A 21,896-nucleotide genomic window follows, 5' to 3' on the forward strand; every position below is an offset into this window, starting at 1 on the left:
TGCGGTGCGATCTGCTGACACAAGGTTTCTCACAATCACAGCCATACTCGTATGTACGAGGTACCCTCGGTACCGAATTCAAGCAGCGAAACCGTAGGCAACACTCGATGCTTCTGCCCAGCCAGCCACCTCGGAAACGTGTCGAGATGGGCTGCCGATAAATGCAGAGACTTGGCACGACGCTAGCGAAGACGCCAACAGTCTTGGCCACTCTTGGCCTTCTCTTGGTGTTCTTAGTTTTGACGACCCTCGTTTCAATTTCTAATCTGACTCGCGGCTGGGCGCCTGGGCATCCGTAGGCATCTGCGTAATGCAGTGTCTCGGCGGTCTCCAGGCGGCCTTTAGCCTTTGATCGAATGCTTGGTCCATTTCTGGGCCTCTTGGCCCTCTGGGTCCTTTGCCAATGCGATTCGATGCACAAGCAAGTATTCCACTCTTCCTCCTTGGCCCCTTCTCCAGCTGACCGACCGTCGGGTTCAGCTCCGAGTACGTGTACTAACTGCTCAGGGGTTGTGATTACAGCAACATTCCCGGGCAAAGATGCTGATGGCTCTCCAAGGACCTTGACCTAAGCATAGTTACCTCACTCCGTCCTCGGACCAGGAACGCTGGGGCATCTCCGCTTATGCTTAAGCGTCTTGTTAAGCATGATTCAAGCCACCAAAGTCAAAAGGCGAACGGGTTCCGGATCAATCAGTTTCGGTACTAGCCTGAGAGGAGTTGAGCTTGGCACTTGAGACCGGTAAATCTTCACCGACCAGTGATAAGGAGATTACGTTTTCTTCATTTTCCCCTGGGGTCTGCTGAGCAAAACGACGAAGGGGGCTTGCGCGTACACTTGCGAGATTGGCAGAAAAGTGGAACTCTTTTCCATGCCATTATTACGTCTCAGCTTTCAAGCTGACTCCATCTCCCTCGCATCCTGTTGGAACGACGCTTAACGTCAGGTAGACCATGACAAGAGAGTAACAGAGGAAAATGCCTTGACTAGGAGCCCCTTTCGATGAGTATCGGTTCCCATCCCCCCTACTTGGTACTCCCTACATCTTCCGTTACGAGTAGGCGTAGTTATTGCAACCCGAATGGACGTGTCAGAACTAACTACCGTTCTTGCGAGAAAGCGCCGAGCGTCCAATCTGACCTCGAAACACCAGTCGTTGCGCACACTCCACGTCCTGCTTTGACATGAATGTTTTTGAAACCTTTCGCCATTCCCTTGTCACTGGAGAAGAACATATGGAAGCAGTTCCAGCCTCTTTTGCCACTTCATTTCTTCCATCATATCAATCCTTCCTGTTGTACATGGTACTCCGTACAATGCGTTACCAGCCGCACAGTGACCGATCCGGCATTCTTTTTCTTTTCCCGGAAAGTGGAGTATTCTGGGTTTAGGGGGTGCTACTTGCTTAGTGAGGATGCTCTCTTGGTGCCATCCTGGTGGTAACTGGCGCAGTGGTAGCGAGGTGGAGAGCAGATAACCACGTGGATGAGCAAAAGACTTCCGAGACAAGCCCCCACGGACGGTGCAATTCTTAGCGCGCAGACTGCTGTTCACAAGCGAGTTGGGCAACTTGGGCAACTTGCATCCCCCCAGATCACCCCTAGGTAAGCTGCTCGTCTGCTTTTTGACAATGGCAACCATATTCCAGGACGCCCAGCTCAGCCCATCGATCGCTGAGAAGATATATTCTCCTCTTCCCTCTCCTTCTTCCACTAGGGTTCTGCAGCTCAAGGAAGGATCGTATGATAACCCTCTGAAAGCTTCAATTGTTGTTGTGGACATTGCTGCGGACTCATGTCCTGAATACGAATGTATATCCTACACATGGGGCGACCAGACATCACCCAATTCCATCAATGTGGATGGAAACAACGTCCCCGTCCGGATGAATTTGGATCAAGCTCTCCGTCGCTTTCGCTCCGCTACAACGCACAGGCTTCTGTGGGTCGATGCCATTAGCATCAGACAGGATGATTCGGACGAGAAGGCACAACAGGTCAAAATGATCGGCGATATCTTTCAGAACGCCACGAGGGTTCTAGCCTGGCTTGGGGAGCACTCTGATTCGAGCGAGAGTCTCTTCGACACTTCCGAGGAAGCTGCAACTAACCTTTTTGACCGAGACCGTGCCGAGTTCCGGCACAAGTACAACACGCTGGCCGACTTTATGAACCGTCGCTACTGGCACAGAACTTGGATAGTCGCAGAGATTGTTTGTGCCCGCGAGTTACTGATTTGCTGTGGCTCTAACAAGATCGCGTGGGAGCATCTTCTCAAGTACAACTTCACCGATGTGATGCGATTCGATCAAGGGTGGACAAGAAAATTGACCAAGTTGGACGACGCAAGGAATGGGCACAAGTTCGCACATGACCCAGCCCACATATCAGATGTGGAATGGGAGGGACACCGCGAACTGCAGGGCTATCTCTATGCGACGGAGGACACGGATTGCTTCGAGCGCAGGGACAAGATATTTTCGCTGCGAGCAATCCTGCACAGCACGAGCATGCGTGATGCCATTCGCGTCAACTACATGACGTCGATCCCCCAACTCTGCGCCGACACGCTGAAAGCCGCCCTTGTGGCTTATGACGACGATCAGAACAACATTGCCGAGTTCTTGCTTTTGTCCTATCAACTCGACAAAAGCCTGCAAATGACCTTGGGCGAAAGACTCCAAATGGCCGATCTCCTTCTCGATGACCGGGACGGTTTCGAGGCGCCTGCACTGGACATAGTGGGCGACATATTATCCGACGGAGCCACGGAGAAGTTCTTCGAGATCGAATACGAGCCTTACGACCCGGAATGGAGCTGGGAGCAGAAGAAAGACCACGTCCTTTCGTGGCGCGACAAGGCGCGGCGAAGTGGGAGGTGGCCCACCGCTCCTGTAACAGCGCAAGCCAAGTTCTCCTAGTCCTAGTTCTTGACAGATCCCGCCGTCCGAGATTGGGTCAGAGCCATCGTTCTGAACGGAGACGAATACTCCGTCCTTCTACATATGCGCGTGGGGCTTCCTTGAGCGGTCAAGGAATGACGCCAACGAGCGAGACGAGAGGCAGATAGCGGAAGCCGAAGTTTACAAAGGAACCTCCCTGCCTGCCTGCCCACGGACCCACGTTCCTACAAAGGTAAGTATATGTCCGCCCCCATAGTAGTGCTTCAACCCGTGCAACTAGCTACGCGAGGCGCGAAGAGCAGTTGATATCACGTCCGCCGTCGAACGGCGTCGCAACGCGACACCGTGAAAAGGACCGGAATCGAAATTTATTGATCTAGATGATTCTGACTGATGATCAATTCCATCTCATCCCGCGAGGGGACGATCCGAGATCGTGGATCCAACAACAACATGCTAACGCTTGATCAGTGGTGGATGTATGTCTGGTCCACAGTCCCACATTAAGTCTGTTCCTGCAGCTTCGAGTTCTTCGAATCAAAAAGGACAATAGCTTCTGAAACCAAAGACGGTACACCGGATCACATCCATAACTAGGCCTCATACCTGCCCTCCATCCCCCAAGCCGCTGTCCTTACATGCTCTGCTTCCGACGCCTCACCTTGACAGTCGCAGTCAAGGGTGGCACTAAGCTTGTTCCGATCCATTTACTCTCGGGCCTCTCGGTCAAAGGCTCAAACTCGTAATTCAGTACTATATACGCTAATAGCAACTTCAACTCGTTCGCCGCAAAAAATCTTCCTGGACAGGCATGCCGCCCGTGTCCAAACGGATGATATGTTGGCGAAGTACTGACGAAGGAGAGATTTGCTTTCCTAATATATTCTCCTGTGGTGTTGGCATTAGGCTTATCATTTTCAGTTTCGGGCGACTCTGATGTCGATGATTCTCGTTCTACAGAGAAACGGAAGGGATCATATGTTCCGGCATCGGGGTAGTGCTCTGGATCGTTATGGACGCCACTGGTCGGAACAGCGACACAGCTCCCATAGGGACAAAATGTGCCGTTGGGAGCAGTGACCCCAACTGGCGCCACGACCTGACGCATCAGCCCGGCGCCCAAGAAGGAGCCAAGTCGAGAGGATTCTCGTAATGTGGAGTCGGTTTTGTACATTTTTGCGAGGCCGGACTTGGTCCAGATGCCATTGTCGGCCGCGATAATGGAGCTGGCTTCTTCGCGGATTTGCTCCAAGTATTTCTTGGATGGGTTGGAGGCGACAAGGTCGAAAATGACGTTTGTGATGCTGAACGTCGAAGTGTGAATTGCGGCGAAATTGACGGCGAGCAGTCTTTCGGCGATGATATCTGGGTCGCGCTCAGCAGGATAAGGGCTTTCCTGGGCTCGCCGAATCGACCATTGCAGGAAGTCGTTGGGTTCTGGATCGCCGAGTTTCTTCTCCACGTCCCCATTCTGACCTTCAAGAAGCTTCTGGCGTCGTTCGACCTCGGGTCGGACAAGGCGGCTGAAGCATTTTGTGTGATAGCGGTTCGGTCGCGCTATGAGGACAGCCGCAAGAGGGCGGAGGAATGCAGGAAACAGTTTGAGAAGGGAGGAGGCGATTGGAACAGCAGTTGCGAAACCAATGCCGTGCTCCAAGAGTGCCTTGTTCCGGCATAAAGGCAGGCCGACGAATACGCGGTTGCTCGTTCGAGCGATGACGAGTTTGAGGGTCTCGAAGGGACAGATTTCTCTCCACTCGGTCATGTTGGTGCCCCAAATATCGTCGAATGCGGAGCCTAATTCGTCCATGATGTCCATCGTGAGGGCGCCCAATTGACGGGTGAGCTCATTTCTGATGGTCTCATGGTGTAGCGGCTTGTCTACGACGACCGGGTGAACAAATGTGTAATCAGTCTGTAAGACGTCCTTGTGAGGTTCGTCGGCGCTCAGAACGCTCTCTGGCTGATTGATGATCCAATTGATTGCCGATACTGGGAGCACAATTTCGTCCCCGTTCAGTTTTCCAATTATACATGATTGGTTCTTCTTCGAATACTGTAAATTGATCAGTAGAAGGCTTAGAGATAAGAGAAGCCGACTTACCAAGTCATACGCTTGATGGATTGATTGCTTGTAGTTGACCGTGGAGCGGAATCTGGCACGCAAGGTTGTGAACCATTCGCCCTCTTTGGTGTTGAGCCACGGTAGGTCTGGTAGGCTTGGTTTCGGCTGGCGCCGATGGTATAGAAAGCCCAGCACGACGACAAACACGACTGCCAGGAGCTGGGGCCGGCAAAGGTAGTCAATCATGGCTGCAGGGTGATGCGGTAGTTTCTTTACGGCTGGAAAGTGTGCTGAGGTTGATGAAGATACTAAAAGCCAAGAACAATATACGCTGGGTTACACTTCTATATCCTCCAGCGTATTGTCGCAGTCGAGTGTCGTATTTTGAAGTGGGGTGGAGAAGTGTTCGAAGGGATCGTCAAGCTCTGGCTAGTAATCGAATGTCTAGAACAGTGTAGAGATGCCAATTTGGACTTTGCGCAGTGTTCGGCATTCGACAGAATAGTCGATTGAGCATGTTAGCACTGCCTACCGTCCAAGAAGGATTTAAGGTCGTCCACTTTCCCCGTGGAACCGGCCATTCATAGATCACCGGAATGCGGTGAGAGGCGCAGGGGCTTATCGAACCAGAACTCGGGGCGAACAGCAGCCGCATCTGATCTGGAACTGACGGGGACGAGATGATTCTAAGCGACCGCTCATCTTTAGGCTCAGATTGCCCGTTCTGCCGATAGGAGGTCTGCTCAACCATGTTTCGACGGATGATTGGTGCTGGGCGCCGTTACAAGGGGTTCGAAGGCTGAAATGCTGGTGAGGATAGCGAGCGATTTACCCGTTTCAAGGAATGTGTTGACGCGACAGTGAAACGTGTGAGGGCCGATAAAGGGCGTCTCGGAAGCTTCGACGAAGCATCTAGCCACCAGCTCTGAAGGGAGAAGGAGATGGGGGAGATGTCGATCCGACGCGGTGCAACTTCTCTTTCCAGGATTGTTCATTGCGACACGGCTCGACGGGCAAGCGGCGAGGCGAACTGAGGCGGTTGATTGTTTTGGAAGTCGCCGTGGAGAAACGCCGTAACAGGGTCTAAGCAGATGCCTGGCCAGCTGTGCTCAGGTACACCAGGAGAGCCTAGGAGGCCCCAGAGTCTCCTACCCTTGGCTACTATAGGTGCAGGTGCCTCTCGTAAACTAAGCCCCTCTAAGATGGGTGCGGTGCTGGCACCACTGGGTGGGCATTGTTTACCTAAACATTAGGGGTTCCTGGAACCCTCGGTGGCACCGCTGGACCCTGCAGCCCCAAGTCTGCCGGGTGCCAGCTCCCCTAGCCACAGCACCCGCCACAGACGCCAAACGCGTCCAGTAACGAGAGAACACACGCACATCATCCGCCAAAAACACCCACCCCGCTCGACTCGGTACACAGACAATGGACACATTTCGACGCAATTCGAGGAAGACGGTCTAGACGCAGCCTGAACCCCCTCGAGACGAGTCCACCTTGTCGCACGCTCATTGTCATGCCCTCAAGAATCTCATTCCCTCTGCGCTGCCAATGGCAGACCCACGGTTGAACCGCGTTGAGGGCACCTTGACCTCTCTCCTCGAAAGCCTCGTTCCGACCTTGTCCCCCGAGCAAGATGACACTGATACCGAGTTTCGCATTGATCGCGCCATCCGAAATGCAAAAGATGCCGTTCTAAGTGCAGATGTCAGACTGCCTCCAGATACCAATCAGGCACAAGATTTGATCAAGCGGAAATTGCTGCGAGAGAATGCGTCTCCTGAGAAAGCGGCCAGGTTCAGCAATCTTTACTCCAGACTTCTTGCCATTCCCGTCCTCAATCAAAAATGGGCCATTCTGTACCTCCTCTACAAGCTGTCGGACAAGTCCCTCCCTAATGCGCGTCCTCGAAACCCACTGGCAGACTCGGAGCAAATCGCAAACATCTCGCGGAGACATACCCTGTCTCCAGAGAGCACATTCACAGCGGAGGAGGAGCTAGAAGATGACGAGGAACAACCACAGGTACCGAAGGCGTCGCTCCGCAAAGCACGTACTTTTTCAGCTAGATCCAGAAAGCCCAATGACCAAGTTGAAGTTTCCGCAGAGGAGGAAGATCAGCTCCAGGCGCCAGGACCGATAGAGGAAAAACCCGTGGTGCAGAAGCAGGAGCCTCGAGTCATTTATCCTTCGAAATTCGAACTTCTGCGCGATTTACCCTTCAATCTCCAAGGCGTGTCCTCCGCACACCTACAATTCGCGGACAATGGCTCGCTGAAGCTGCCTCCCAGTCTCCCGGTTCCGATTCTGTCTTTGTTACATGCACTTGCAGAACCTTGTCTGCTCTACCGGGGACTAGCGGAGTATGCTGCAGGCCAAGATGGTGGCCTTATGGATCAGAGCCTTCGTTCCGCTATCAACAACGAGCTTCGCTCCTATTTGAGTCTTGTCGCCTCGCTCGAGACGGAGGTTCGACAGGCCTTGGCTACTGTCCAGAACGCTCAAGACCCCAAAGCGGTGCGTCTAACTGGCGTCACCTTGAAGCGATGTCTGATTTGGACAAGAGAGGCCACCATGGCCCTTCGACTTATGAAACTGATCGTCGAGGACTCGAAGCACAAGCGGGGTGGGCAATTGCTATCTCTTATACATAACTTTTCGTCGTCCCATGGTGACCCCTTTGTGGCCTCGTTTGCGGAAAAGCTTCTGACACATGTGGCGCGCCCATTTTATGAAATGCTCCGGCATTGGATTTATGATGGCGAATTAACTGACCCGTATCATGAATTCTTCATCACGGAGCCAGATCCTACTTCGCAGCCCCCCGTCGATCATCGGCATGTGGCAACTTCTGTTTGGGAAGAGAAATACAAACTCGACTCGGGAATGGTGCCCTCGATCATATCCTACGAGTTCTCCAGAAAGGTTTTCCTTATTGGCAAATCTCTCAACTTCATTCGCAACAATTGTGGAGATTCTGACTGGGTCATCCAATATTCCAAATCAAATTCTAGGTCTCTTGACTACGCCAATACGGCCAACCTCGCGCAGTCAATCGATGTGGCTTACCGAACGACAATGTCGCGGCTGACTCATCTGATGTCGACGAAATTTGGCTTGTTCACGCACCTGACGGCGATCAAGAAGTATATGTTGCTGGCACAGGGTGACTTCTTTGATCTCCTCATCGAGTCATTAGCTCAACATCTGGATCGTCCTGTTAATTCAATGTATCGACACAATCTTACGTCGCAACTCGAACATGCCATACGGCATTCCAACGCCCAATATGACGACGCCGAAGTGCTGCGACGATTGGATGCGCGCATGCTTGAGCTATCGAGTGGAGAAATTGGTTGGGATTGTTTCACTCTCGAATACAAGATCAGTGCGCCCTGTGACGTTGTCATTACTCAATGGGCCAACACGCAATATCTCAAAATATTCAACCTGCTTTGGAGGATCAAGAGAGTCGAGTACTCCCTCAGCTCAACCTGCAAACGATGCATGACCGGCGGTCGAGGAGTCCTTGCTGCAGTTAGTGACAAGCTGGGCAACGATTGGAAACGGTCAAGATGTGTCGTTGCAGAGATGGTTCATTTTGTCAATCAGCTGCAATATTACCTTCTGTTTGAGGTCATCGAGGCCAGCTGGAAAAAACTTGAAGAGGCTCTACACAAGCCCGAAGCTACGCTTGATGACCTGATCGAAGCTCACACAAACTACCTAAACAACATTACCAAAAAGGGTCTGATTGGGCAGCAGCGGCACCCGGTAACCGGCCAACAAGAGGACAGCCTCATCGTCCAAGTCCACCATATCCTGAAATGTATGCTTGCCTATCGGGAAGTCATCGACTCGCTCTACTCGTACAGTGTTGCGGAGTACACTCGACGTCAACAGTTTAGTGCAAAAATAGAGCGACGAACTGCTCAAGGGAAATGGGGTATCACCGAGAAAGACCTCCTTGGAGATTCAAGGGCAAGCACACCAACTTCGGCGGTAGCTGCGGGAGCCTTGAGGGGCGCTCAATTGGTGCTGGAAGAAAACGACTCTTCACTTGCTCCACCAAATGAGAATATAAATATTACGGACGATGAGACCCATCTGAATTCCTTGAGGACACGACAACTGAATCTATCGGCCGATTTTCGATCGCGGCTCAGTATGTTGTTGTATGACTTAGCTCACCAACCGGACGTCGATTTGAGGTTTTTGGGGGTTGTTATGAATTTTAACGAGGTCTACCAACCCATCAACATCCGACGGCAACAGGCTAGACGGGCTCGAGAGAAGCGAGAACTGGAACGAAAGGCTCGTGAAGCGACAGTCTCTTCTGAGGCCAACATCTCTCTGGAAAAGGACTTGAACAGCTCTTCGTCCAAGTCGTAAAGTATGCAATGGACAAACATCTTCCCTCTTATTCCCGGACGCAGTGACGGATTTCTCAGAGCAGACACGATTAATGGACAGCTGTCCTGGGAGGAAGAAGATGGGCCGTACATGGCAGTCCCACAATGGGGATATGGAGCTACTGTGGCGGCGAAAGCAAACAGAGCTCTCTCATGACTCAGCGGGTGGTGGCTCGTTTTACCACGCTAGTAAGCTAAATGATCGGTCATGGCCTCAATTTTCCGCCTCTGCCATGGAAATGTCCTCCTGTGCCAGTGCGCAATAGGCTGAAGTGTTCTCCTACAGCTGCTGATGCTTCTCCTGCATGCACGAACAAGCGGTAACCAATCACTCTCATCTTGTCGTTTCATGCAGTTCTACTCGCTCTTTTGCCCAGAATTGCCATGTTGTACGACTCAATAACGGACTCGATCCCTTCAACTCCGTATGCCGGCACCTGACCAATGTGGCCAGTCTTAGTCGCGGTCATGATCTCCTCGCGACGACAAGATCCGTGGTGGTCCTCTGTTCCCGAAATTATGTTGGGACATTTCAAACGAGTTATTTGACTTACAAAAGCAAATCACATTGTGATCGACTCTTTGGCGTGTCCTCCTTTGACGCATTCACATACGGTGATTGGGTGACCCGGTGTCTGCCTGGGCAGATTCTCTTTTTTTCCCCTCAGAAAGACCAATAGTTGAAAACCGTGAAGGATGGAAGCCTTATACCAAGCTCGGCTCTTTGTCTGCCCGATTCATGAGGGCTGGGCAGACTCCGTGCTCCCTTCCATTGCTAGGCGCAATCCTGGGAAGGGGGCTGTGCGAACTCTGGGGTCCTGCAAAAAGGCTCGTGTTGGACAAACGTGTCCTGGCCTGTACCAAGTATGTCTCGGGTGCGCCCCGGCTCGAATCGTGGCGCTGTGTCCTTGCGCTGAGGAGATGCCGAGTCAATGAGCCGTTCAATGCCGTCTCCCAGCCCGCGAATGCCGTCGCATTGGCCATTCTCAAACACGGCTGCTTGCAGGGAAATGGGGATCGACCACTTCTTCGACGAGGTAGGCGGGCCGACGGCAAAAGCGAAGGCGAAGGCGAAGAGGGTGCATACTCGCTTGTGCCTTTTTGCGTTTTTGTCCGTATTCACAGGGTCTACAACGTCGGAGGCAACGGGGTTGGAGAAGAAAGAAGCGTATGGTAATCAGAACCCGGTGCGTGGTGTCATTTCATTACGAGGGGGGCCCAGGCCCGAAAGCAAATAAAATGCTTCGAATATGTACCTAGGCATGTATGATGTATCCAGGGATGGACCCTCCGAGGGACGATCAAAATACAGTGCCCCTGACCTGTGCAATCTTGGTCACGTTGATGTTCTTGATCATGAACATCCATAGCAGCGACAATGCCATGATACCCGTGCCCACGGCCAGCATCCTCGCCTGCGCATAGCCGTACGACTCCTGGATGCCCAGCCTCTCGGGCGTGCCGACGGCGTAGCTGAGCTGCGTGTCTAGACTGTTGTATATGTCCTCCAGGTCCGCGGGCGAGGTCGTCGAGGGGAGATTCCGAGCCAGGGCTTTGGCGAAGGTGTTTGTCCATATGGCGCCGGAGATAGTGTTGCCGACGGCGCCGCCGACGTTGCCGACTACGTACAGTAAGGCGAGTACGGCGGCGACGTGCTGATGGTCCGCGGCGGCTAGGATAGCGATCTGCTGGACGATGATGAAGATGCTGCCGCCTACGGCGATAAAGATCTGGCACATGACGATGTATCCTATCCCGGTGTTGGGGCGGCGAAAGTGGATCATCAGCCCTTGCGCGAAGATGTACAGCGGCACCGCGACGAAGAGCAGCCACTTGAAGTAGCCCGTCTTGCGGATCAGGAGGCCCACGAACAGCAGCAGCACCCCCGACACCACGTCGAACGTGCTGCCCACATACCCGGCCTCGGCCAGCGACAGGTTGTTGACCACCTGGAGAAACGACGTGAAGTAGCTGTTCCAGCAGTAGTACGAGAGCTGGTAGGTGAAGTCGAGCAGACAGGCGCCGATCACGGTCCGGTTGGCGAGGAGGTTGACATGCAGGAACGGCGCCCTCGCCAGGAATGTCTCGTAGAGTCCGAAGAGGGCGAGCACGACGAAGCCGACGACGATCATCGCAATGATGTAGCCCGAGGCCCAGCCTTCCGGGGCCGAGTCGGCAAGGGTAAAGGGCAACAAGAAGACTGTTAGGCCGGCGGCGAAGAGAATTACACCAGGAGCTGTTCAAAAGGAGACAAATGTCAGTTAGGGGAAGATTTTCAAAAAGGGGGGGGCGGCCAGTCGGCCAGCAAAATTGACGCACCATCAAATTCTTGAATATAATGCCATATGTTCTGCCACAGTGTCCGTCCACTGCTCTTCCGAGACAGCAGCCCCTGTTTCACGGCTTTTCGCAGATTGAGCTTCAGAATGACGTACAACGGAGCCGCCACGAATGGCAAGATGATGGCAAAGCAGCCGAACCCCCATCGCCAGCTGATGTGATAGTAGAAATCGTCCGAAGCCTTGGGACCGGCGAAGGCCGTGATCATGTAAGGCGAAGAGGTGAACGCGTACGCCAGGCCTCGGTTCTTCAGCTTGGACGCATCGGCCGTGATGACGTCGACGCTGTATATCAAGCCCCCGAAGCCGATAGAGTAAAACACCTAAGTCTCTCATGTCTTCATCAGCAATGTTGACGTCTTTTTCAAAAGCTTGAGCTTGAGACTCAGATCTGTAGGTGGTCTTATGTACCTGTGCTGCGCAGAAGGTGGAGAGACCGCTGCAGGAAGCCATCAAGACTAAGCCCAGGGTAGCGAAGGCCACCATGAGAAGAAAGCCTTCAGCTCGCCCCCAGAGGTCCAGCATCTTGGCCAGTGGAATATAGACTGCGGCACTCATGGAGTTGGAGACAATGTAGATGACGGTCAATAAGGAGTGCGTCTCGAAAGAACTTGTGGCGAAAGGGACCAGGTTATACAGGATCGACGACTGAAACGCATTGACAAAATAAAGCAGGAACATCCTGTTGCACAAGCGTCAGTCAAGGCCATGTTGATGCCGTTGGGGAAACAGAAAGATCACGGAATGGCCAGGGACATACAGAACAAAGACAGCGACGAGAGACTTCTTTGACCAGGTCAAGGTGACAGCCTCGACGTCCTGGACACCTCGTTGGGCAGCTTCATCAGGATTCTCTGCCTGGCTTTCCTCATTGCTGGCGCTTGCGGCGGCATTGCCTGCGCTGGCTACTGCTGGATTCTTCTCACTTCCCTCTAGCGAACTCATGGGTAGAGGAGACTCTGCATCGTCGATTGTCGTTCGACGGAATCCAGGTCTAAGCTTAGGCAGCACTGCCATTTTTCCGCAGGTCGAGAACGCACATAAAGGGTAGTAGAGGGGGAGGAAATCAAAAAGAAGAGCATATTACCCGATCCTTATAGACCTAACCTACCTGCCCCCCGCCGGTACCAGTGGATTGAGATATCAACCGGAATAACAGGTCGTAAGGGCCACGCAGCGAGACCCGCAGATGGTTGTAACGCTGCTGATATTTACCATGAGCGGTACCTCCAACGCATCGGCCATGGCGAAAAGCTTGATCCGATGTCGGGCGTCAAGTCCAAAGGGACCTGGGACTGGTTGGTCTCGATAGAAAATCCCAAACGTAGGGGAAACAGCCAGGTTGTTGCGACTGACCATCTCCCTCTTGCTCCTCTTGCTTCTCCAAGCTTCCCCTGCTCCGTCTAGTCCAGGCTCAACGATGTTGTGACATGATAAGATTAGATGACAGCCGATCCAATGGTCCAATCCGCGCCCCGAAGTCGGCGTCGGTTGGGCTCTTTTTGTGGATGCTGTGGCCGCGTCCGTCGACTTCCTAGCCCGAAGAAAGCGCGCGAAGGGTGAAAATTTTCATCTAATCTGATTGATTAGCTTCTGATCATTCCACATCGCTTCAGCCACCTTCATACGGCTCGGGGGTGGTGGGCCAGCACAGGCAGCCTACCGGGTAGGGACGTTTCTGTGGGCAGCAAGGCCAAGGGAGGGGCGAGGACCCGGTAAAGGCGAGAAGAGAGGTCGGCAATAGATCCTCACATGTCGAGAGCTTGTCGTCTAGTGCCACTGGCCACAGAGGCCTTCATCGGCTTTGCCCAGCACCGGGTCATTCTCAGGCTTCGCGACAGACCACACCTTCTCAAAGTGGCCCACGTCCTCACCACCTTTGGCGAAATCCCACTGGCCTCCGCCCTTCGGGTATGCGCCTATCATAGTAAACCCAGAGAGCTCGACGTTCGCCAACGTGTCCTTGATGCTCCCCTCTCCGGCGACCGCGTGTCCGTCACCCGGAGTGAGCAACTTGAACTCGGTGACCGGAGAAGCATTGAAGGTCTTGTGCGCGGTCCCTGCTGGAAGGATAAATACGTCCCCTGCCCGGGCTGGGACTTCAATGCCGCCCTCCTCCCTCCCGGATCCATGGGTGCTTTCATCCAGGTCTGAGACTGTGTCGGCCACGCCGAATCGGATCGTCGCTGTGCCCGTGAGGACTGCCATGCACTCGTGGACTCCAGAATGGTAGTGGGATCTCTGTGACGGGCCGTAGCGGAAAATCCATTGCGTTTCCCAGCCGTTTGTGGTGAAGAGGTCGTGGGCTTTGGCGGCGATGCTCTCGTGTGCGGAATCAATAGATGACAGGAGACCCGGATAGTGGAGGAGGGGCTGTGGTGAATTGGGAATGAGCGCGGTAGGCGGGAGGTAATATTTCTTGACTTCAACCATTTTTCCTTTATGCTCGCTCAGTAGTCGTCTGAGGTTCTGGATTTCTCGAGTCGGCAGCAGGAGGAGTGGTGTGGCAAGTAGGTTGAAGACGACCAGTTGATGAGCGGACGCATGCAGGTTCCCGCAGGCCCCCGCCTCCAAACACGGTGAGGGGAAGATCACCGGCTGGTCCGGACTGCATTCGACTTCATTGCAGGTTCAGCATTCTTTAGCCGTGCCTCGGCCTCTTTTCTGCTCTCGCGAAGTGTTTGGCGCATCTAAGGGGCTTCCTTGCTAGTTCTAACTACAGATTCAGTTCCCACGCGAAGATCGGTGGGCAGAACAATAACTCTCCGCACATTCAGTACCACAGTCGCAAGATTCCCTCCTGTTCCTCACCCTGGCGAGAAAAACCAGGACGGCGAGCTTCCTGGCTCTGCTCCAGGGAGACACATCGTCCACTTCAGAGAAACGCCTCCACCCGAGCCTTTTTCCCTTTCAACATGCCCAATGTATCCACATGTCAGTGCCACACCAAGGCTTGAACGCATAACCGTAACACATCCTTCCAGAAGTGCCATTCCTCACGTGGTTTGCTTGAGGACATATGTCTCTTCTTGTGCCTGTGACTTGTCGTATTTGTAAAGAACCCACCAGGCATGAATGATACCCGGCAACCACCACAGAATACACAGGCAAATGTTGATGATGAAGTTTGCGTCGAATCCCGTCTTCAGAAACACCGCCACCGGAGGCAGGAAGAGGGCGAGGATATATAGGCAGACGTCGGACGCTGACAGTGAGAGGCGACTCATATTTTTAGTTGGTTCTTGTTCTCGGTCTTGTACTGGTTTTCCAGTTTCTGGTTCAAACAGTGGATAGTTGTTTGTTTCCTTTTAAGTTAAGTTGCTGCAAGGGTCTAGAGATCGATCCCTATCGCCAAAGGAAACATACGAGATATAATAAATCAAGTCGAAAATGCTCATTGATGTTGTCCAGTCACGTCTCTATGACAGGATCATTCGATACTCACGAGACCCACTTACCCCGGATACGGCTGCACGAGATTGCGGGAGACATGGCGAGGCTGGCTCCCTCTGGAAGCATATCGCAATTCCATTGAGGGAGTTTCGAGCAGAAGAGGGAATTGTTGGAATGCCCAAGACATCATGTGCCGCTGCCAAGCGTGCATCAGGTGATGGCTTCGTCGACATTCCAGACGCGTGATGATTGCCAACGAAGCCAGAAAGGTGGAAGTGGTTTTTGAAAGTGGTGTGCCTTGGAACCTAACATGTGTGGTTGATTGAGAGCAGTGCTGGAGATTGATTATTAGCGAATTGGTGGCTGAGCACTCTCTTCCATGACGCCTTGTATCAAGTCCCAAGTACATCTTACATGTACCAGTTCAAAGTGCTTCGGTAAATTGGGGTGCTCTTGGCAAGGCTGCCCAACAGCCTCGTCCGCTGGAAAGGGTCCTCGCTACTACTGTCCCATGCGAACAGCTTTATGTACAGATCCTCTCGTGCTGATCCCGTTGCCCTCAACAACTGTGCTCGCCGCTCCACAGTTTTTCTTTCAGCCATCAGGCTCATTTTCTGTAACACTGCAGGCAACACCTGAGCACCCAGATTCTCGAGATAATGCCCATCAAGCCTCTCACATTCAAAGGCGACAAGAAGCCCAAAAAGCGCAAGCACCGGCACGACGAAGACGTTGACGACTCCCAAGTCGCCGTCGCAGGCAATAAGCACCCAGTCGATCCCTCCGACGACGACTCCTGGACTATCCCCGACGCCCCCAGCGACCTCTCCGGCCCCGTCCTCCTTGTCCTCCCCACCAGTCCCCCCACCACTCTCGCCGCCGATGCGCACGGCAACATCTTTGCCTCTCCGCTTGAGAACATCGTCGAGGGCGTCGCGGAGACATCGGAGCCTCATGACGTAAGGCAAGTCTGGGTCGCGAGCTCCGTCGCGGGCATGGGAAAGGGCGAGAAGAGCTTCAAGGGAAGTCACGGGGGGTACCTGAGTTGCGACCCTGTGGGGGTGCTGGGCGCAAAGAGGGAGGCCAGAGGTGTCGAGGAGGGATTTATCGTGGAACCTGTAGAGAATGATAGTGCTGGAGATGGGAAGATGAGGTGGAGGCTAAGGACCGCCGCATCGAAACCGGAAGAGGGAGAGAAAGGAAGACGGTATCTCTGCGCCCTCACAGAGACGAAACCGACAAACGCAAAATCAATCAACATCTCACTGCGCGGGGATGGTGAGGCGTCATCGGATTCGACCCATCTCATTTTAAAAATGCAGGCTCGCTTTAAGCCGCGGATACAGCAGACCAAAGAGACGAAAGCAAGGGAAAAGGTCAGTCGGAGGGAGCTCGAGCAAGCCGTCGGTCGGAGATTAGAGGATGACGAAGTGAAGCGATTGAAAAGGGCAAGGAAGGAAGGGAATTTCTACGAGGAGGTCCTGGACGTCAGGGTCAAAGGGAAGCATGACAAGTTCGCCAGTTGAGAGACATCGTTGATTCTATCACGAATCCGACCGATCCAAGCTACCACGAACTTTCCGCATTCGAACTCAACCGGATGTTTGCCAGAACTTCATACACATGGACATTCATTGACCGTCTTTTTTATTCCCCCACGACCGTCCCATCATATACCGACGCATGTCCCTGCTGGTGGCTAACCTAAACCTCGTGGAAACGCCAGTCGCTATGCATCAAAACCATTCCAAGGGTATATGGCCCCAACATTGTCATCTCTTCAAAGACTAGGAAACAGGCGGCCTGCGATCCGGCGCCCTAAAGGATGAGTTAATGCCCGTTGTCTCCTCATTCGAGATCGGTTCCAGTACTTACAAAGAGGTCTTGATTCCTCAGCAGCGCGACCTTCATCAACCCGCTGTTCATAACTGCGAGCTTCTCTTCGCGCCAGTCGCTCGCGCAGCCACGCTCGCCTAGCAGACACACCCTGAGCTCGAATATCGGCAGGTATTTCGTCTTCCACGGTATTTTGCCTACGAGCGAGTGGTCCATCCTCCATGCCTGCAACCCCACTCCTCGCCTGGTCCACCGGAATCTGAGGAGACACCATCGGTATTGAAATGCTCCGAACAGAGCGGCCGGTTATTGCAAGGATAGGGGCAGGAAGTCGATGCATATGAGAGGCCATCGATGACTCCTCTGCTGCGCTAGAGCGCTGCCGCATCCGCCGCATCAGTCTTTCTCGCCTCACCATGAGGTTTGTGACCTGGACGGGACAGTATCCTGGTGGTAGTGATGACTTCTTGCACAGTGGACATAGCGAGCTATTGTCGCGGAGGAAGGGGTCGATGCATTCTGGATGAAAGATATGATTACAAGGTAGTTCGCGAACAGTGGTCTCTCCGCTGACGAAATCGTCGAGACAGATTGGACAAGTCGACTGAGAGAAGGCGACTGGGTGGACCACAACTGCTGGGGCGATTGCGCTCTCAAAGTCCTTCGCATCCACTTGCGCCGACTTTTCGACTTCAGGTTTGGGTGCATCAACCGTTTCAGGCTCGACAGCCTCGTTCGAACTGTCGCCATTGACTCCATCCGACTCCATCTTCGTATTGTAAGTGTACTTTGGCATTTTGTCCAGCAGCTCTTGTGGCACCTGGAGCCTCTTGATCCCTAAAGCCTCAAGATCAACTTCTCCATTTGCCACGCGCCGCTGGAGTACGCGTCGTTGTCTTCGCTGGATCATGTGCATGACGATCGATGTCATCAAGACCACGGCCAGAAGGATCGCCAGGACGATAATCAGAAATACCCATAGCGAAGGGATGCCGGTGGTGGAGGCGACGTCCATTCTTGCATACAGCCTGATGGTGTCGTTGGGGTTGTATATCTGGACCAGCTCGCTGCCAAACGGAACCTCTGACATGTTCCCTGAATACAGTGCTAGCTCATTCAGGAGAAAAGATCCAAGCATCCCAGGTATGGCATACACTGGATAGTCGTTTGTGGACTTCCATTGCCCACCATCATGAAGAGTCCAGGAGCGATCGCTGACGGGAGGAGGTTGTTCATTCGAATTGCCAGGTTGAAAGAATATAGCCCCTCGGACCTGATCGGACCGCATGGCGGAGAGGTAAGAGATCACGCACTCTGGTTCCGTCCATGGAGCCAACGCAATCAATGGATAATCGCCCGGAGGTAGCTGGTCCCGTGTCGTGGCATTTGCCGGAATCAGGGATCTAGTGGAGTTGCCACAGGGACTGGAGGGCGGAAGGGCGGGAGAATATAGCAGGCCTTGTATGACATCGTAATGGTGCGGATTGCTGGGAGACAGGGTGCGAATGAGACCCGACGCTCTCAGTGCAAACCCAAAAGATTCCTTTTCAGTATTAGCAGATCCATGTTTTGAAGGCTCTTGTGCGCTGTCTTGAATATTTCATACATTGACAATGCGGGCTCCATTGGAGGGGTCATATTGTGGGTTGGGCAACACAATCGCAACGACGCCGAAGTCCTGTGCGGCTGTGCAGCGGGTCAGCACCTATATTTGTGAGACGAGAACATAAAGGTCACACTCACACATGGCTGTTTAGATTGCCCGAAGCAACTGATTGCCGCAGACTGCGAGGAAACGATTGCGCAGGCTCAATCGACCGGGAACATGACATGGGAAATGCGACAGGGACAACGAGACACAGTGCTCCGGAAAACACGGATGGGTTTAGAGAGAGGCTTGCGAGATCCGGATGACGCACGCATCGAGGTCATCAAGTTCGTGAGAGGAAATGCTTGCGACCTCTTCGGAGCGGGAGAAGATGAGAAGGGAAAGATGTGGGAGGATGTGAGGACGAGGACGAGAGACTGAAGACGGACTTCAACAACCTCGACCTCGACTCTTGACCGTCGACGATCTGCGGACTTGGACAATGCCAATGCGGTGTTGCAGGCGGCGGCCCAGTTGGACTGCGCCTCCAAGTCCTCCCAAGACTCCCAGAAGCGCCCAGCCTCTTGAGATTTGTCTCAGCACCATGCACCTTTTTCTGGGGCTGGGTTTCTGTGAGTGGGCGCTGGGGGGGGGGGGCCTTGAGATCCGGCTGGTTTCCTCGCTAAATGTTTATTTTGGAGGGGGAGGGGGGCCTGTGGCCTAGGGCTGGTGCAGCCTAGCTTGGGCCTATTAGGAGACTGCAGGCGGGCTATTCCTCTTCAGAAGAATCCGATCCGTCCTCCGTTTGCAGGTCATATTGCCTGCAAGTTGAAAAGTGGCATGTTAGCCGACAGCGCGCTTGGCATTCACCTGCGGCCGAGTTTCAACGTCAGACTGATGATAGCAAGGCGTTGAAAGTTGGAAAAAGAGACAGCGTCGTACCACAACACTCTGAATCCATTGGCTCTCAGTGGCGGCTCTCGTCGGTTTCGCGTCCGAAGAGTCTCAAATACCCCTTCGAGAATCCTGAGACACGTCTCTATGATGGAGAGATCAAGGCCCCAAACGCCACTCTGATCAATGTTCCTCGTCCACCACCATCAACAATCCAACACATCATTCCGCCATGCCTCCCTTACCAGGCGCCAGCAAGAAGAAGAATCGAGATGGGCGACGGTCTCGAAGCAGGAACACCACGCCAAGCTCGGTTCTCAGTGCTGGTACTGCCCCGCCTGGACCGACGTCGACCCCTCTTCTCGAGCTGGAAGTGTCTAAACTCCTGGTGTCCCCCAAGCCGAGTTATTCGGAGATCATAGACCATCTGGATACTCATGGCTCTAAACTGGAGCCCAAGTCGTTGCACGACATCATCGATCAGTTGAAGCATCTCAGTGAATCTGCCGAAAAACGCGCCGAATCATGCGAGAAAGCCATTCGGCTCATTCATGACCAGAAGAAAAATGCGGAAGCAGACCAGCAAGATCGTGACCGCCAGGCAGAGCAGGCACGCCGGGCAAAGGCGCGCAAAGAGGAAGCGCACTCACAGAAGAATCCCAAGGCAAAGAAACGCAAAGATCGACCCGAGACTTTTGACAACGTCGAGATCAAGAAGGAAGGTATGTCGCTTGCTCATCCAGCGCCTCTCTTGAATTCTATATCCATCTCAATCTTGGCGATGATCCGGCAAACCTCCTCTGTTGAGTTGATAAAGGTCCTCTGAGGACCTGGACTGCGACAAGAGTTCACTAACGACATATGCCCAGATGAACCTTCAAAGACGAAACTATCCCGCGCCACACCCGGACCTTCGGACAGTCCTTCTCCTTCGAAGAAGACCAAGCTCAGTCCTGGCACCTCGTCATTGTCAGAAGTCGCGGATTCTCCAGACGCTGCAGCTGCCAGCGCGCACGCCTCACCAACAAAGTCCGACGTGTCTATGTCAGATGCTGAAGACAACCGCATTGTTCACGGTCAGCCGCCAATGCCTCAACAAGGTTTCTTCCCAGACCCTCTGGCGCCGGACCCCGTCATCTATCACATTCGAGAGGTGACACCTGGCATGTCAGACGAGGAGAAGAAGGAGATTTACAGTGTCACTGCGTATCCGACAAAGGACCTAAGTGATCAAGTCGCCGGCACCCCACCTGACAAAGACTTCAGCAATGCGAAGCCTACTAATCAAGTCGCTGCCAACACATTCCTTACCTATGTGGAGCCATTTGTCCGGCCGCTCACGGAAGAGGATATTGCATGGTTGCGCGAACGAGTAAGTTCTGGAGAACAAAAGTGGAGGAGGATGTCGCTAATTTGGCGCAGGGCGATCGAACAACGCCCTTTCTCGCAGTACCTCGTGGCAAGCGTTCGTACCAAGAGATCTGGGCAGAAGAAGATTCGGGTACAATTTCCGTTGAGAATGGCAATGAAAAACTACTCTTGAATCATCCGAGGGGAAACGTGGAACAAATCAACGATGAAAATGTCGCGACGGATCAGATTTCGACTGGACCATTGGCGAGCCGGCTTCTGTCTCTTCTCAAGTTTGAGCACCGATCGCCGCCGAATGAGGCTAATGCCACAGGTGACTTGAATTCTTTTATGGCTGACGGCAATGATACTATGGACTTGGATGGGCTCACAAACGGTCATGACACTTCTGAGAAGCCGCTCCCTCCTGCCACGGCTGTCGCCGACCAGGCACCTGCGAAAGCCTCCACCTCCCAGCGCTTGGACTACATTCAAAGTGAGGAACGAATCAAAGGCGAGCTCCGACACCTCGGTCTCCTAGGGCAAGACGAGAATCCTGATTATGATGCTCACCATGATGATGACATCAGCGAGAGGTTGCGCCTGCTCCAGGGAGAATTGCGTCGCGTGATGGTCGTCAACGGGGCCCGCAAATCACGTCTTCTGGATCTCGCCAAGGAACGGCTTGCGTTTCAGGAGTACAGTACTATTCATGAAGATCTTGACAGCCAAGTCCAACAAGCCTATCTTAAGCGAACTCGCACCTTGGGAAAGACGAAGAAGGGAGGCCCAGGAGCCAACAAACCACGACCAGGCAGCCATGGCGTGGGCGGACCTGGAACAGCAATGAGTGTCAACAGAGCCAGAGACATTGGTGACTCGGCTCGGATGCTTATGGATCGGAGAAAGCGATGGGAAAATTGCATCGGACCCGTCTTCAAGGACATGAATCATGGCATTCCACCCAAGGGCACTACGTTATGGGATCCAAAGATCATGGAAGCTTATGAAAAAGCCGAGATGGAAGCCCTTGAAGAGGAAGCAGATTGAGACAAAGGGACTCGAGCTCTGTTTCTCTTCTTGCGGGCCGGGAAGACAGCCAGATAAGTATCACTG

General features: G+C 53.3%; 8 protein-coding genes across 8 annotated transcripts; 4 read left to right on the forward strand and 4 right to left on the reverse strand.

The window, feature by feature from the left end:
- Positions 1-1,631: 1,631 nt before the first annotated feature.
- Z519_12065 (uncharacterized protein) lies at positions 1,632-2,921 on the forward strand (the record flags this gene model as incomplete). Its single annotated transcript, XM_016769773.1, has 1 exon — positions 1,632-2,921. The coding sequence occupies one exon, from the start codon at positions 1,632-1,634 to the stop codon at positions 2,919-2,921; it is 1,290 nt and encodes a 429-aa protein (XP_016614098.1).
- A 616-nt stretch (positions 2,922-3,537) lies between these two features.
- Z519_12066 (uncharacterized protein) lies at positions 3,538-5,214 on the reverse strand (the record flags this gene model as incomplete). The annotated part of the gene is made up of 2 exons (XM_016769774.1): positions 3,538-4,959; positions 5,008-5,214. 2 exons carry the CDS (start codon positions 5,212-5,214, stop codon positions 3,538-3,540), a joined length of 1,629 nt encoding a protein of 542 aa, XP_016614099.1.
- A 1,305-nt stretch (positions 5,215-6,519) lies between these two features.
- Z519_12067 (uncharacterized protein) lies at positions 6,520-9,360 on the forward strand (the record flags this gene model as incomplete). Its single annotated transcript, XM_016769775.1, has 1 exon — positions 6,520-9,360. One exon carries the CDS (start codon positions 6,520-6,522, stop codon positions 9,358-9,360), a length of 2,841 nt encoding a protein of 946 aa, XP_016614100.1.
- Positions 9,361-10,681: 1,321 nt separating this feature from the next.
- On the reverse strand, positions 10,682-12,736 carry Z519_12068 (uncharacterized protein; the record flags this gene model as incomplete). Its single annotated transcript, XM_016769776.1, has 4 exons — positions 10,682-11,616; positions 11,700-12,042; positions 12,131-12,401; positions 12,480-12,736. The coding sequence occupies 4 exons, from the start codon at positions 12,734-12,736 to the stop codon at positions 10,682-10,684; spliced, it is 1,806 nt and encodes a 601-aa protein (XP_016614101.1).
- A 753-nt stretch (positions 12,737-13,489) lies between these two features.
- On the reverse strand, positions 13,490-14,946 carry Z519_12069 (uncharacterized protein; the record flags this gene model as incomplete). The annotated part of the gene is made up of 2 exons (XM_016769777.1): positions 13,490-14,327; positions 14,720-14,946. The coding sequence occupies 2 exons, from the start codon at positions 14,944-14,946 to the stop codon at positions 13,490-13,492; spliced, it is 1,065 nt and encodes a 354-aa protein (XP_016614102.1).
- An 825-nt stretch (positions 14,947-15,771) lies between these two features.
- Positions 15,772-16,638, forward strand: Z519_12070 (uncharacterized protein; the record flags this gene model as incomplete). The annotated part of the gene is made up of 1 exon (XM_016769778.1): positions 15,772-16,638. The coding sequence occupies one exon, from the start codon at positions 15,772-15,774 to the stop codon at positions 16,636-16,638; it is 867 nt and encodes a 288-aa protein (XP_016614103.1).
- Positions 16,639-16,892: 254 nt separating this feature from the next.
- Z519_12071 (uncharacterized protein) lies at positions 16,893-18,695 on the reverse strand (the record flags this gene model as incomplete). The annotated part of the gene is made up of 4 exons (XM_016769779.1): positions 16,893-16,930; positions 16,988-18,491; positions 18,555-18,634; positions 18,692-18,695. 4 exons carry the CDS (start codon positions 18,693-18,695, stop codon positions 16,893-16,895), a joined length of 1,626 nt encoding a protein of 541 aa, XP_016614104.1.
- Positions 18,696-19,662: 967 nt separating this feature from the next.
- Z519_12072 (uncharacterized protein) lies at positions 19,663-21,830 on the forward strand (the record flags this gene model as incomplete). The annotated part of the gene is made up of 3 exons (XM_016769780.1): positions 19,663-20,152; positions 20,300-20,802; positions 20,853-21,830. 3 exons carry the CDS (start codon positions 19,663-19,665, stop codon positions 21,828-21,830), a joined length of 1,971 nt encoding a protein of 656 aa, XP_016614105.1.
- Positions 21,831-21,896: the final 66 nt, after the last annotated feature.

Source organism: Cladophialophora bantiana (assembly GCF_000835475.1).
Source record: "Cladophialophora bantiana CBS 173.52 unplaced genomic scaffold supercont1.25, whole genome shotgun sequence".
NCBI classification, from domain to species: Eukaryota; Fungi; Ascomycota; class Eurotiomycetes; order Chaetothyriales; family Herpotrichiellaceae; genus Cladophialophora; species Cladophialophora bantiana.